The sequence below is a fragment of the Polypterus senegalus genome, chromosome 8 (genome assembly GCF_016835505.1).
Source record: "Polypterus senegalus isolate Bchr_013 chromosome 8, ASM1683550v1, whole genome shotgun sequence".
Lineage (NCBI taxonomy): Eukaryota > Metazoa > Chordata > Cladistia > Polypteriformes > Polypteridae > Polypterus > Polypterus senegalus.
Window position 1 is genome coordinate 86,463,425 of NC_053161.1, and position 16,111 is coordinate 86,479,535.

The 16,111-nt window shown below is 37.2% G+C and overlaps 1 protein-coding gene across 1 annotated transcript in view; it reads left to right on the forward strand.

The window, feature by feature from the left end:
• col7a1l (collagen type VII alpha 1-like) overlaps positions 1-16,111 on the forward strand; it is a 326,774-nt gene that overhangs the window by 260,078 nt on the left and 50,585 nt on the right. Inside the window, exons 37-42 of the mRNA XM_039762163.1 lie at positions 7,313-7,384; positions 7,860-7,919; positions 8,686-8,721; positions 9,145-9,189; positions 11,537-11,572; positions 11,826-11,870. Coding sequence (XP_039618097.1) covers positions 7,313-7,384; positions 7,860-7,919; positions 8,686-8,721; positions 9,145-9,189; positions 11,537-11,572; positions 11,826-11,870 — 294 coding nt within the window. The remainder of the gene's footprint in view (positions 1-7,312; positions 7,385-7,859; positions 7,920-8,685; positions 8,722-9,144; positions 9,190-11,536; positions 11,573-11,825; positions 11,871-16,111) is intronic.

Consider the following 16,111-nt stretch of genomic DNA (forward strand, 5'->3'; position numbering starts at 1 on the left):
CAGCTCAAAGCGGGGTGCCACCATCGAGAGAGACGTGGAGAGAGCAAACCTGATTAACAAGTTCTTTAACAGGTTTGACCACCCTAACCCACTCTCACCTCAGAATACTGCAACCTCCACCCATCCTTCTGCTGATACCAGCATAGGAGAAATTTCCTCCCACCCACAATTACAGCAGCCCAGGTAAGCAGAGAGCTGAGGAGACTTTGTGCCAGCAAAGCAGTGGGTCCTGAAGGTTTGTGCATTGGAGCTGGGGAGTCCTCTACAGCGCATCTTCAACCTGAGCCTGGAACAGGGGAGAGTCCCGAGGCTTTGGAAGACATCTTGCATCACCCCAGTCCCAAAGGTATCATGTCGCATGTGATGAAGACCATGGAGCAGCTGCTGCTTTACCACCTGAGGCCACATGTCCGCCACACCCTCAACCCTCTGCAGTTCACATACAAGGAAAAGGTGGGAGCGGAGGATGCCATCATCTACATGCTACACCAATCCCTCTCCCACTTGGACAGTGGTGCAGTAAGAATTATGTTTCTGGACTTCTCTAGCACCTTCAACACCATCCAGCCTCTGCTCCTTAGGGACAAGCTGACAGAGATGGGAGTAGATTCATACCTGGTAGCATGGATTGTGGACTATCTTACAGACAGACCTCAGTATGTGTGTCTCGGGAACTGCAGGTCTAACATTGTGGTCAGCAGCACAGGAGCGCCGCAGGGGACTGTACTTTCTCCGGTCCTTTTCAGCCTATATACATCTGACTTCCAATACAACCTTAAGTCCTGCGATGTGCAAAAGTTCGCTGACGACTCTGCTATCGGTGGCTGCAATAGGAGTTGGCAGGAGGAGGAGTATAGGAACCTAATCAAGGACTTTGTTAAATGGTGTGACTCAAACCACCTACACCTGAACACCAGCAAAAATAAGGAGCTGGTGGTGGATTTTAGGAGGCCAGGCCCCTCCCAGCCCCTGTGATCATCAGAGGTGACTGTGTACAGAGGGTACAGACCTATAAATACCTGGGAGTGCAGCTGGATGATAAATTGGACTGGACTGCCAATACTGATGCTCTTTGCAAGAGAGAACAGAGCCAACTATACTTCCTTAGAAGGCTGGTGTCCTTCAACATCTGCAATAAGATGCTGCAGGTGTTCTATCAGATGGTTATGGCGAGCGCCCTCTTGTATGTGGTAGTGTGCTGGGGAGGCAGCATAAAGAACAGGGAAGCCTCACGCCGGGACAAACTGATGAGGAAGGCAGGCTCTATTTTAGGCACGGAGCTGGACAGTTTGACATCTGTGGCAGAGCGATGGGCGCTGAGCAGGCTCCTGTCAATCATGGAGAATCCACTGCATCCACTGAACAGTATCACCTCCAGACAGAGGAGGAGCTTCAGCGACAGACTGTTGTCACTGTCCTGCTCCACTGACAGACTGAGGAGATCGTTCCTCCCCCACACTATGCGACTCTTCAATTCCGCCCGACTGTTATACCTGCTCACACTCTCCACCTTGCATTTTTTAACTTGCATTGCATTTTTATCACTCTTTAATTAATATTGTTTTTATCAGTATGCTGCTGCTAGAGTGTGAATTTTCCCTTGGGGATTAATAAAGTATCTATCTATCTATCTATCTATTAGGGCCAAGATCAGTTGTGCACTCCATACTGTCTGATGTGGCACTCTACACAATTTGGGCTCAAAGTTTACTGCTATACATTACAGTGGAACTATATGTAATATGTAATTATATGTAATAATATGTATATTATTTTTTAGTGGCAGGAATAAGCTTCTGTTAGTACTTGCCATCATTTCCAGATTTCACATAACAGAAAGAGCAGAGTGACCACAAACAGTGATACAGTATTTACACTCTGAGTATTATAGCATATTTGAATTTTTAACATAAATAATAATATATGAATTTTTCAAAATAATTTTACAAGACATTTTCAAGGGCACCATAGCTGCATCGATGATAGCACTGCAGCTATTTAGTTACCTGGTGCAGTGATTTTGATATTCAGCTGAAAAACTACACATTCTGTTAGTGGTTTCTTGGGTTATGATTGAATACTCCAGTTTTAATCCTTTTTCGTTTAGTTTCAGGTATCTTCATCAGCAAATCAGCAGGAAAATGGAGTAGAATCCACAGACAAATTAAATTTATCTGTCTCTGTTTATAATGGGGTCCTAAATAATGAATTGCCTAATTAATTGATGAGTGTTAAAATAATAATTCTGAATATATATACTGTAGCATCAGTCTCCACACTTGAAATTAATATTTCTAAGTGATGGAGCACATTCTCCTAAGTGAGTCCATGAAAGGGGAACATTAAAGTACATTATAAATAGTTAGGATATAGAGTAGATTATTCAAGACATAAAGTGGAAGGCATGTTAATGAATTTGTATATTAGATTGTTAAAAAAGCAAACCCACACACCATGTTTTGTAAATTATACTAAAAAGCTAGTTGTAAAGACAAGAACAAATTCAACAATCTGTAAGCGCAATTGTTGTGTTATATTTGTACCTTTTGTGAAAATGTTTCTTTGATATTTGGACTTTAGGCTTCATACATTATATAGTTTATGCCTACATTTTGTCATCTACTAGTAGAATATAAAAAATGTTTCTGTTTTAACAAAGTGTTTACACAGATTACTGTAGAAACGGAACACACATGAAATGCGTGTGTTTCAAATAACGATCTATTATTTCCACTCTAAAACTCCACTTCACTCCCAGATACTCAATCAAGGCATGAGCTGGGAGAAGTTCGTGCACATTCTAAATTGGTGGGGGATGAAATAGCCTGCTTCTTCTAGCTTCTCTTTATCATCACATTTAGAGGACAAAGGACACTGGCGGAGAGGTGTGAAGGGATTTAAGAAGCAATTTAAGGTGGGACGGATTTACGAGTTTTTTCATAGGCTCTGGTAATTCTAGTGTTAAAGAGTGAGAAAAATAAATGAAAAGCAATTTTAGAGCACCATCAACAAGCAGCTCAGGAAACACTGCTTCCAAGTCAAACACAGCACAGAGGTATATATTTTTAAGTACATCAAGGGATGGCTGCTTGATATGTTTAAGTAGTAAGGGCTGAAAGTTCAAATAACTAATGAAATAAATTAATAAAAAAAAAACTCTGATGGCACTTTAAAGAAACTTGCCCTAGAAAAATTCACATTGCATACAAAAAGAAAAACATACACATGATTACAGAAGAATTCAAAAGAAATTCTATAGCAAGGAGGACAGTGTGTTAATGTTATTACAATTAAAGTATAAAATGAAATGCTAAACTATAATAGGAGTTCTAAGAGGAGTCATTCCAATCCTGAATAATTATTAAAAACCAATAATATATAAGGTTTGCTAGGCCGGAAGCCAGCAAGTAGTAGCTATGGGACTAGCTGGTTTGTGGTGAGTCTCTTCTGAGCTGCCCAGCTTTATGAGTATATTTGGAGATCCCAATGCTATGTTTGCAGCTCCAAATCACACCAATAGACATACTTTCATGATTCAAGTTCAGCATTCTGTTTGTGAACACAGCCTTCATTTCACATAATTTAAACAATAATCTGAATTAATTATAAAAATCTTAACTGCAGTGGCCATTCTAAACATTAGAATACAAAACCTGTAAATCAAAATAATGACCAGCTGATGAAAGATAAATAAAAAGCAAGGAGATAAGCAGAAAATAACACTGAAAACAGCAGGTGGAGTTAAAAAACCTAAAAGTAATGTACACCTACTATGCATTTAGTATATACACCTTGCCTTTCAAAAATTGTGTCCCTTGGATGATGGCGCCCTAGGCTACCACCTATGTTGCCTAATGGATTGATTGTTTCTATGCTACATGCACTTGGGCCCTTATGCGTATCACTCATACACACTTGCTTTATCTCAGCAGCCATGAATAATTTCTATCCTAATTCTTTTTCCTCTAAAACATAAGAGACTTAAAAAAATAAATATAAAAATAAATGATAAATTATTACAATAATATTAATTAATATTTAATAATATAGATCTGATGAGGAACTTGTACTTGGTGCATGTCTTTTAAAAGATGGTGGCCCACTATTGCACGCTGACATGCACTTGCACAGACATAACAAAGCTAGCGAAAGCATAGCAATGTGTCACATAAGCCAAGGTACTGGTACTGTCTTAGAGTGGATGAAGAAATTATCTTTTTGTTTAGGGCAAAGAATCTTGTTCTATGATGGCACAAAAATACATACCATAAAGTTTTTTTTCTCACCATACTGTCAAGTACATGTACCTGAAGTGATGTCTCTCCAAATCAGAATGGTGGAAGGGTTTAATTACTGTTTGTACAGTAAAACAGCACTTTTTCCGACTATAGTGACAGATCTTTTTTTATTGCATTTTTCAGTGACTCCAAATGTAAGAAGTACCACAAAAGTGATGGGCATCCATTAAATTTAATGGCTTTTTAACATGATCATAACATGAGATTGCAAAATTCATTCTGATTGATTCTTGTTAGTTTATATTTGAAGATCTTTTACAATACCATGTTTTACGCTTGTTGAATTTGGAGTGGTCCAGCATTGCTAGCGAGTGAGAATTCTTGAAAATAAAATAATGTAAATATATGGCATGATTCATCAAAACATACTGCAATAAATTGATACATGAAGTTGAATATTTTGTGCAAGTATTCAGCTAAACATCAACTGTCTATACGAGGTGTGGCAGAAAAGTAATGAGACTGGCAACACTGCAAGCGATCTGGCAACCCTGCGCTGTTGTCCTTGATAGACCACGTGTATCAGTACCCTCCCATAGCTCAGTGCGAGTTTCAACTCCTTCCGTTAACTACGTGATTTTTGTGACTGCTATTAGCGAAGTTGTGTTTCTGGTTGTGCGTCACGCAAAATGGAACAGCGGAATTTGGAGCAACGTTGTGCCATTAAACGGCAAGTGTGACGTTTGAAAAGTTAAAACAGGCCTATGGGGAACATTCTTTATCCCGAGCTCAAGTTTTTCGCTGGCACAAATCATTTTTGGAAGGCAGAAAACACGTTGAAGATGAACACCGTTCAGGGAGGACTTCAACCGAAAACCAATGAAAACATCGAACGTGTGAACACTCTTGTGAGATCAGACCATCATTTAACATTAAGAATGTTGAGTGAACAATTAAATTTGAACAGATTTACCGTTCATCAAATTTTGACTGAACATTTGCACATGCGAAAGGTCTGTGCCAAAATGGTGCCGAAAAACTGCCCTCTCCGTAACAGAATTTTTGACCTCAAAATGCATTCCTGTGGTTCCCCAGCCCCCTTATTCACCTGACCTCAGTCCGTGTGACTTTTTCCTTTTTCCTAAACTGAAAAATGTCCTCAAAGGACGTCATTTCGGGACTTTAGAAAACATCCAAAAGAGTGTAACGGACATGCTGAAGACCATACCGGTTGAAGACTTCCAGCGCTGCTACCAACAGTGGGAACAACGTCTCCATCGGTGTGCAGCTTCCTTCCATGTTTCTGAACCAATCTTCTTTATTACAGGGTCAACGGGTTCTAGACTGCCTAGAACACTGAGCAATCTAGACAAGAACAGGTCATTGAGCCCAACACAGCTTGCCAGTCCTTTCCAGTTAATTCTTTTAAAATAACATCAAAATAGGTTTTGAAAGTCCCTAAAATCCTACCATCTACCACACAGTTTGGTAACTTATTCCACATGCCTATGGTCCTCTGTCTTATTATGGTTCTTGGATATCAGTGTGAAGACAAATTTCCTAATGTTTGTGCAAAATTTCCACCTGTGTCCCCATGTTCTTGGTAAACTCATTTTAAAATAATAGTCTCGGTTCACTGTACTATTCTGGCAGAAATAGTACAAAGTAGGACAAACGTTGCTAGAACCTTTCATACATAAACCAACAGTATTTCACAAAGAGTTTACTAAAAACAAAACTCTGTAAAATGATTTACTTTGAGGAAGAGGAAAAATGCATTTGTTGTTGAATGTAGTTACTGTTCAAAGTTTAGATGGGAACATTAATTTGTACATGAACTATTAATGTTTTAAGATTACATGTACTATAATTAAACTAAGCCTATAACATATTTTTGTGGAGATGCATATATTTTGTGTCAAAAGCTATGGGAAATATAATGTTAACTAACATGTTAAAAATTAGTGCTGGTTGGCAGAGGTGCTACCATTGTTGCTGAACCATTTGAAATAATCCACTATTACTGCAAATGATTGGGAAATTTTACACAAAGCATATAAATATACACAGGCAGGGTGTTGTATAGGAATATTTGTAGTAACAGCCAAGTAAGTATAATTTGTTGGTCTGTAATATTTAACACTATAATTTAGATAAACAAACTCACACATGTATTTGCTAAAGTTTATTCAGTATTGTGGTGTGTCTTAAAAAAGCCTGTATGCTACTTAAACACTATCTTACATTTCTTGGAAAGAAAGAAAAGAGTATTTATATACAGTATGACCAATTAGAAAGGTTAAGTGGAGCCATTTTTAGCCCAATTATAATGTGAGCAAACCTACAGGCTGTAGGAAGTGCACCCAATTAAATAAAAAGAATAGGAACCAAAAAGGGTAAATAGCAAGTTAAATTGCACACAAATTAACTAGAATGATGTACTCTGATTAAGATTTTTCACATCATTAAACAGAGTTGTAATGTCATGCACTGATGACAAGTTGCTTTTTAAAAAGTTGTAATAGATAGCACCAACACTATTTTTTAACAATTTTATGAAAAGGCACACACAGAAAAAATGCTTTATTAATAATTAATTATTTTTAAAAGTGTACAGTGCATTCATAGACTCTTTAGCTGGAAAGAAGCCCAATTCAAGAATCAGAAAAACAGTTTTTATTTAACACTAATATTTTCGAGTGCACATCATTGTATGCTTCTGTCTCCACATAGTGCAAGCAAAAAGTGAGTAATGTACTTTATGCACACATTCTCAAATGTGTTTTGGAGTGTGCCACTCAGGTGTTTCAGAGGATCAGGCAACATAAGTGTCTAAAAAATAGCTAACACAAATTTTAAATATTGGAGTTATTGACAGACCATAATCTCATAAAGCATGAGGATAACGAACCATTTCACCTTGATTTATGCTTTCATTAAATCATTCAAATTAAATCACAAAACTGACCACAATATTTTTAGTAAATAGATTTCTTTTTACTTTTAGTTACTGGGGTGCTTTTGTGTGTCCTGTGTTAGTTATGTATTGTACATGTTGATGTTTTAATTCAAAGGGTAAACCAGGATTGCCTGGACCAATAGGAATTGATGGAGTGCCAGGAGTCATGGGACCTAAAGGCGAGAAGGTAATTGAAATCTCAATAACTGCATTCTGTTAAGTACATTTTTAACAACAAGACCTCTTCTATGTCACATGCAGTAAGTATCCAATTTCTGCTTATTCATTCACAATGTATGGCTACATAATTTTATCACAAAGAAGAAAAGTTAAAGTAATTTTATAGAAGAGGAACAAAGGATAGGTGTAAACTTTTTCCCTTGTAATTGTCTAATATTTCAGAATGACTGACATTTTTAGGTTTGTCAGATGTGTCTATAAACACAATCAAACACCCATCCATGTATTAATTCTCTAAACCACTGACTAAGGCTGAGAAAAAAATATGATAATGGTATTAAATATTAAAAGAATATATGTTTACTTCCTTTTAAATCTGATTTTATAACAAAATGCCATTTTCCTCTAAGAGGGTTAATAGGATTGGTAGTATTAATTTAATTCTAATAGTTGCAGTCCAAAATGTATCAAATATGTTACAGGGAAATCCTGGCATAGGAATCGAAGGTGCACAAGGTCCAAAAGGAGAGCAAGGAGTAAAGGTTTGCTTTGTTTTTTAATATTCATTATACATAAGTAATGTATTGTTTGTCATTATTTGCCCATTTAATGAACCCACGTATAGCCCAATAGGGTTATTGTACTCAAGGATATCAGAACAAGCCAGTCCACAGCAGGACATAGAGTACACTGACACTTAACCACATTCGTGTATACCAGGGGTATCAAACTCCGGTCCTGGAGGGCCACAGTGGCTGCAGGTTTTCATTCTAAACTTCTTATTAATAAGTGACCAGTTTTTGCTTCTAATTAACTTATTTTGCTTTAGTTTTGAGAGTTTGTTACCCCTAGTGTATACTGTACATGGCTACCATCAACTAAGCTAAAATGCACATCTGTATGAATTGGGGAAAAATTAGAGTAACTGAAGAAATTCAAGGATTTGTAAATATGAAGCAATAGGCCTAACTAGTGCAAATGAAATCCATTGTTTTATTCTCTTTCATGTGATAATTTTTTGTTGCTGGCATTTGTTTACTACATACACAAAATGAAACTAGAAAAAAAAGCTTTTTTTCAACATGTTATATTTTTGTTATCATATTTGCTTTATAAATGAAGTGTAATTTGGTGTATAATGCATAATGTTCATGTACCTAAACCTATTGTAACTAAACTTATATTGTCAAATTGTTGTTAAGGGAAGAAGTAAATATTAATATATATGCACTGAAAACCTTTTCATGTAAGCTTTGGATTTCTGTTCTTGTGCAATATTTTATCACTTTTTGTTTATGTTGCTGACAGGGAGATATGGGTATTCAAGGTCCGGTTGGTCCAAAGGCAAGTTAAAAAATTTTAATATGTGAAACAATTAAGATTTATAACATTCATTGTCAGATATGTGAGGACTTCTGATATTCAATAATGTAACCACTGAATATAATATATATATATACACAGTATAAGTGCACATAGCATTTCTAAGATTATGCAAAATATCTAGTTACTCATTATGCAAAATATATAATGGATTATATGGATTATAAAAAAATCCAAAATACTGTTTGAGTGAGAGTAGTGTATAAAAGTAATCGCAATGAAATCAAGATTCAAGAAAATGTGTTTCAATTTGTAGACATTTATGATTTTTTTAAATGATTTCTATCTCAACATTACCCCCGTAGCTGTCTGTTTTCTTGTTCCAGATATCTTCTGTGGCAATTTTATATTTATTTGTCAGCATTTCTTATTTCTTCCTGTCAGGGAGAGATTGGCCCACAAGGAAATCAAGGACCTATTGGTCAGAGGGTAAGAAAACGCAGAAAGGACAATATTAAATTAATTGATTATGTAATTTTAAATGATCATAATATAAATTCTTTGAATTAAATACTTGGAAAATTATTAATTGTATCTTAATATTTAGGTCAGCATGAATGTGCTCACTTAAATAGCTTTTATATGTCTATTGTACAGATTAAATTGTATGCTTCATGCAAATTAATAACAGAGCACAAAGATCATGTCCAAAAATCTTTTATAAAGAGGACAACATCATCTTTCCAATAATTTCCTTGCACACAGTAAAAAACTGTGTCATGTGATGATATTCAGTTTATGTGCAATTTACAAAAAAATAAATTATGAAATAAACTTCAAATTTTGATATGGATTATTCTTTATAGCAGTAACTGTAAACATTGCAAATACTCTGAAATGTGAATTATTTGTGCCTCTTGAACTTAAGGTTGGCATGTATGGAATTAATTCACACATCAGAAGGCTCCCTTCGATCATTCAATAAAATAACTATTTAAATAGATGTTACACTTATTGCCCTCAGAAATGTTTCTTGAATTTTTTTCATCACACAACCATTGTATATTTATTTTACTTATAATCAGCAGTTATGGTTTCACTTATCCTCTTTTAAAATATCTATAAATATAATTCACTAAGGTAAGACACCCATGGAAAGGCAAGAAACCCATGGAAAGCACGCCAGAAGGGGCGTGAATCCACTAAGCCGCCGACAAGCAAGACACCTATGGCGCACGCAGGAAGGAGCCATGCCCACCAACTCCAAGACCATTGAATACGACAACAATTCGCAGAGCCACACCCACCAAATGGGATGCGACGACACAGAAAAACCGCCGTCATTTATATTCGTCTGTCATAGAGGCTACATGCACCTCTGAGCCACGTTGACTGTTCATAGAGGCATGTTTCTCGCGGAGGTGAATCGCCATATGCAGCGTGTAAAACGGTTTGCAAGGGGTATCCCATGGGATCCTTAAAACAATCCTTTACAACTGAGGTTAAAACACAATGAAGGAAGCAGTCTTTAAAAACCAAGTTTTCGGGTTACGATGCATGACCGCGTGCACCATAGCAAACATACAGCGATTCGCCTCCGTGACAAACATGCGTCTTCTTCACTCACAGACAATTATATGTTGCTCTCTCCAGAGTTCCGTCTTTTCGTTCACTTTCTGTTGTATCCTCAGACCCTCCCTTTTTAGACAACTGTGTCTTTCCAGAAGTGTTCAACCATCAGTAAATAATTATGCGGCATTTGTTATGCCGCAGGTTCACTATTTTGTTTTATTTTGTTCTCTCGAGAGTTCCAACTTTTCATTAACTTACTGTTGTATTCTCACACCAACCCGTTTTAGACAACCGCGTCTTTCCAGAAGTGTTTAGCATTCAATAAATAATTATGCATGAGATTGAGCGTGTGTCTGTCCGGCGCAGAGAGGCGTAGGTAAGCCGTTGAACCCAATTTGGGCTGCAAACCGTGGAATTCCAACTAAGTGTGACTCATACGTTCCCACTGGTTACGTCCCTACCCTTTGTACACACCCCCCTCCCACCTTGCTACTACCGTGGTCGGGTGTCTTAGTGGATTATATATAGAAAAGCAGCCAAAATCACACAGAGCAATGAAAAGTCTACGTGAGTCACAGGTGCATCTGGACTGTGCAAAGACGACAACGACTCCAGTGACGAGTTGGAGTTGGGCACATGAGCAGGCAGTGCATACTTAACAAGAAATCTGCATACTTGAATGATGTAGGGAGCAGAATAGACGTCCTTCTCCTCTCCTCCCGTTCCACCCTCCGCGCCTGAGCGCCGTGTACCCCCATCCCTCCGTCTGGCAGGAGAAGGCGCGATGGCGGTCCGCCAGTTTTCAGTCACGGACTATTGTGTGTTGGTTCATTACGTGCATTGTTACAATGTTGCTTTTCTTGCTGATTTATTACATTACCGATTTTTCAATGTTAATTTTCTCCCTGTGCTTAAAAATCATTAAAAAAACGGCCTGATTATGCGGTGTATGGTATGCTGCGGGTTGGCTAGTTGTTTATAATTTTTATGGGTGTGGAAGCATACCTTTGATTAATGTTTCAAGATGAGATTTTGAAGGAGATTTTATCTGCTGAATAGGTGTATTTCACAGTTAACATTATAAAATAAAAAATTGCTTTTCATGAACCCCGTCTCTAATTCTATAAGTATGTCTATGCAGTAGTTATTCAATTTACATAGAACATCTAAAGACAGATATGGAACAATTAACAAAATTAATATGATCCAGAGTGAAATAGTAATGGAATATTGTGATATAATATTTTGTGTTTTAAATCTTTAGGGCAAAAAGGGGCTTAAAGGAGACAAAGGAGATAAGGTTTGTAAAAATAAAATAACAATTATTTAAATATTAAATATTAGTGCAGAAATTATTCCAGGCTAATATTTTTAAATTCACTGGATGAAAAACAACTAAATAAAGTATTTTCATAAAAATTAGCTAAATGCAAAAGTATAATTTGTCAGCATACATAATGTCATATTTTGCATACTCTGTGTGGCCCGTTTTTAAAGGGTATTGATATGAGTCATACTTATTGAATTTTTTTTCCCACATTTTTACATTTTAGGGTGATCGTGGTGAAGTTGGATCAAAAGGAGATCAAGGAAGTGTGGTAATTACAGTATTTAATACTACAGTAATCTCATTTTCAAATAACGTCTTTAAAACAAGTTTAATGAGTCGTATGATTGAGTTGAGTCCCCTAATGTGGAGTGATTAACCTTATGTACTTGAAGTGCTGAATGAAACACATTTTTCACATTTCCGGTAGGGTAACTGATTCAGAGAAAGGGGACAGGTAATCAATTAGACAAAATCTGCAAATAAACAATGATACCTGAATTTGAAATGTGTACATATCCAAAAGTAACTTAATGTAATCTTCATCCAAAAGGTTCAGTCATATTTGTCATTGAATTAGCATAGTATGCTATATTCATGAAAAATTTAATTGATTTTCTGGTTTTAGTACTATTGAGTTTTATGTTGAAATTTATTCTTGGTTTGCTTATTTCTGTTAACACTGAGCACTTCACACTATTAAAATGTAAATGATAATATACAGTAATCCCTCGCTATATCGCGCTTCGACTTTCGCGGTTTCACTCTATCGCGGATTTTAAATGTAAGCACATCTAAATATATATCACAGATTTTTCGCTGGTTCGCGGATTTCTGCAGACAATGGGTCTTTTAATTTATGCTACACGCTTCCTCAGTTTGTTTGCCCTGTTGATTTCACACAAGGGACGCTATTGGCGGATGGCTTAGAAGCTACCCAATCAGAGCAGGTATTACATATTAAGTAAAACTCCTCAATGCTATAAGATATGCATCCCGCGCGGAGCTTGATTGTTTGCTTGTCTCTGCCTCTCTCTCACCCTCTCTGACATTCTCTGCGCCTGACGGAGGGGCTGTTTGCTTAAAAGATACTGACGCTCCTCTAAAAAAATGCTGCTTTATTGCGGTGCTCGGCATATTTAAAAGCACAAAAGCACACGTATTGATTTTTTGATTGTTGCTTTAATCTCGCTCTCTCTCTCTGACGTTCTCTGCCCTGACGGAGTAGATGTGAGCAGAGGGGCTGTTTGCACAGAGGCTGTTTGCTTAGAAGATACTAACACTCCTCTAAAAAATGCAGCGGCAAACTTAAAAGCACAAGTATTTATTTTTTGATTGTTTGCTTTTCTTTGCGAGCGCTCTCTCTCTATCTCCCTCTGAAATTCTCTGCTCCTGAAGAGAAGAAGATCTATTTGCATTCTTTTAATTGTGAGAAAGAACTGTCATCTCTGTCTTGTCATGGAGGACAGTTTAAACTTTTGACTAAAGGGTGTTATTTCATGTCTAGAGGGCTCTAATAATGTTAACAGTGTGGGAGAGTTTATAAGGGCTTAAAATATATAAAAATAACTACACAAACATATGGTTTCTACTTCGCGGATTTTCGTCTATCGCGGGGGTTCTGGAACGCAACCCCCGCGATCGGGGAGGGATTACTGTATACTGCAAAGAGATGTCTTTGTGGCAAAAAGCTTTGAGGTGTAAGGAAAGGACAACAGATGCTAAAAATAGATACACAAAATGTGACTTACGTTTGGCTTAAAAATCAAAATACTATTTTAAGGAGTAGCTGAAAATAATTTGATATTGATTTTAATAAGCTGCCAATTTATAGACAAGCTGAATGTAATACTTTGACTTTGCCATTGTCTTAGGTTGGCTGGAGTTAGCATTGGAATGTGGGTATAAGGATGCCTTGTAACTGTTGCACACTGCGTGTGGAGTTAGGAGGTAATAATGGGTAAGAGAGAGCAAGAGACACAAGTGAAAGAGGGGTGTGACTGATGCTGTATTTTGAGGTGAGAAAGTGAGTGTGCCAGCCTTTTAGGTAAACATTGGCTTAGAACCCATTTAGTTAGATCCAGAGAGGTTGCTAGTTTTTGTCTTGTATGGTTACTTTGTATTTTAGCATGTTTCCTTGTGCTTATTCCCGCTGTTTGTTTATTTGTTAATACATGCATTTTTCAGGTGCATGTAGCAAAACTAAGCCCTCAGAGGATGTCACTTGCACAGCCATATTTATACCGTTATATCTTGTGACATCAGTACACAACTTTATTGATCAAGTGATGCTACTTGGAATATCACATAAACAACAAACCCAAGGCATTAATAAAACTAAACTTGTTAATTCAAGTCAACTATTTTTTCCACTAGACTGTCATAGACAAATCATATAACTAGTCCAGATAATCATTTTCAAAAGATGTCCAAGTAGGAGGTGTAGGATTACCTGATTAATCCTAAAGTAGTATGAACCTGACACCAAACACAAACATCAATAAAACTTGTCAGGTGGCAATCTACTGAACAGGTGTCAGTGTTACTCTCCGTGTCAACATTTGATTACTAACTTACATTGTCAGCACTATCGCTCGATTCAAGCAATGATTTGGTTTCAGTTTGATCTAAAACTGGCTTTACTGCTTTTTGTTTGCCATTGTATTTTTGGTGGAAGGCTCCACCCCACTCACAAATATTGATTACCATAGAATTACCATAACGTGGCAGAATGCATAGAAATATTCATGAATATTCATACTTTTTGCACATGATTTAATTTCATCTATTAGTTGGCAGCAGAATACTGTCGCAAGAGGTTTTTGGGCTTAACACTGTAAAGTGGATCATTACATCTCACCCTGAGTCTTAGCCATATTTACCTGCAATTCTGAGCGTGACAAGGTATAAAAATGTAAGGCAACACACAGATAAAAATTTGAAGCACCAGCCGGTGGATCCTCATATAATTTTCAGAAAAAAACACAATGGAATTATCATTTGCAACAACAGCAAGGTTTGCATGATGTCTTTTCAGACACAGGTTCATTCTTCAGACTGAGGGAGTAAAGACAGTTGTGGCCTGCAGTGGAGCTTACTATGGTCTGTTTGGCACTTTCTAAATTGGAGGGATACTTGTACACAAGCTAAATCAGTGAGATAGATAAATCACAATTTAATAACTAAAAGTGTGTTAATATTACAATAAAGTTGAATGAATTCATTGGAGAGTCTAGCTTAGAAAAAGGAAGTAAGACTTCTAAATTTATCTTAAGTAATTAAGCTGCTGCACAATAAGAAGAGCAATAAACATCCAGTGCTGCCAGGTCAGGCTTTGAAAATAACCCCTCCCCATTACCTTTAATTGCATTAAATGCATTTAAAAATATAATAAACATGTCACATCATGTCATTTTCTAACCTGCTTAATCTAGACCTGGGTCACAGGGGCTGTTGGTGCCTATCCCAGAACAAACACTGGACAGGTAGTCAAGTCTTTCAAAGGGTGAACACCCATACACCAAACACACACAAGGGCAAATTTAGCATCACCAATTCATCGAATACATGTATTTGGAAAGTGGAAGGAAACCAGGGAAAACCCACACTGTCACTGGGAAAACATGCAAACCTCATGCAGGGAGGACTCAGTGTCCAAACCTTGGTCTCCTTACTTCAAGGCAGCTACCACTTTGCTGCCCAGAATATAAGAGTGTTATAATTTTCTACTGCTAACTGATTCAGCAGACATAATTAAGGTGATTATTCCATAACTTTTGTTTGGAATACAGTAATCCCTCCTCGATCGCAGGGGTTGCGTTCCAGAACCCCCCGCGATAGATGAAAATCCGCGAAGTAGAAACCATATGTTTGTATGGTTATTTTTATATATTTTAAGCTCTTATAAACTCTCCCACACTGTTAACATTATTAGAGCCCTCTAGACATGAAATAACACCCTTTAGTCAAAAGTTTAAACTGTGCTCCATGACAAGACAGAGATGACAGTTCTTTCTCACAATAAAAAGAATGCAAACATATTTTCTCTTCAAAGGAGCGCCGTCAGGAGCAGAGAATGTCAGAGAGAGTGAGCGAGAGAGAGAGCGCGAGAGTAAAGCAAACAATCAAAAAATCAATACGTGCTTTTAAGTATGCAGAAGCACTGCGATAAAGCGGCATTTTTTAGAGGAGCGTCCGTATCTTCTAAGCAAACAGCCTCTGTGCAACCACCCCCTCTGCTCACACCCCCTCCGTCAGGCGCAGAGAATGTCAGAGAGAGAGAAAAGCAAACAATCAAGCACCGCGCAGGAAGCATATCTTATATCATTGAGGAGTTTTAGTTAATATGTAATACATGCTCTGATTGGGTAGCTTCTAAGCCATCCACCAATAGCGTCCCTTGTATGAAATTAACTGGGCAAACAAACTGAGGAAGCATGTACCATAAATTAAAAGACCCACTGTCCGCAGAAATCCGTGAACCAGGGAAAAATCAGTGATATATATTTGCTT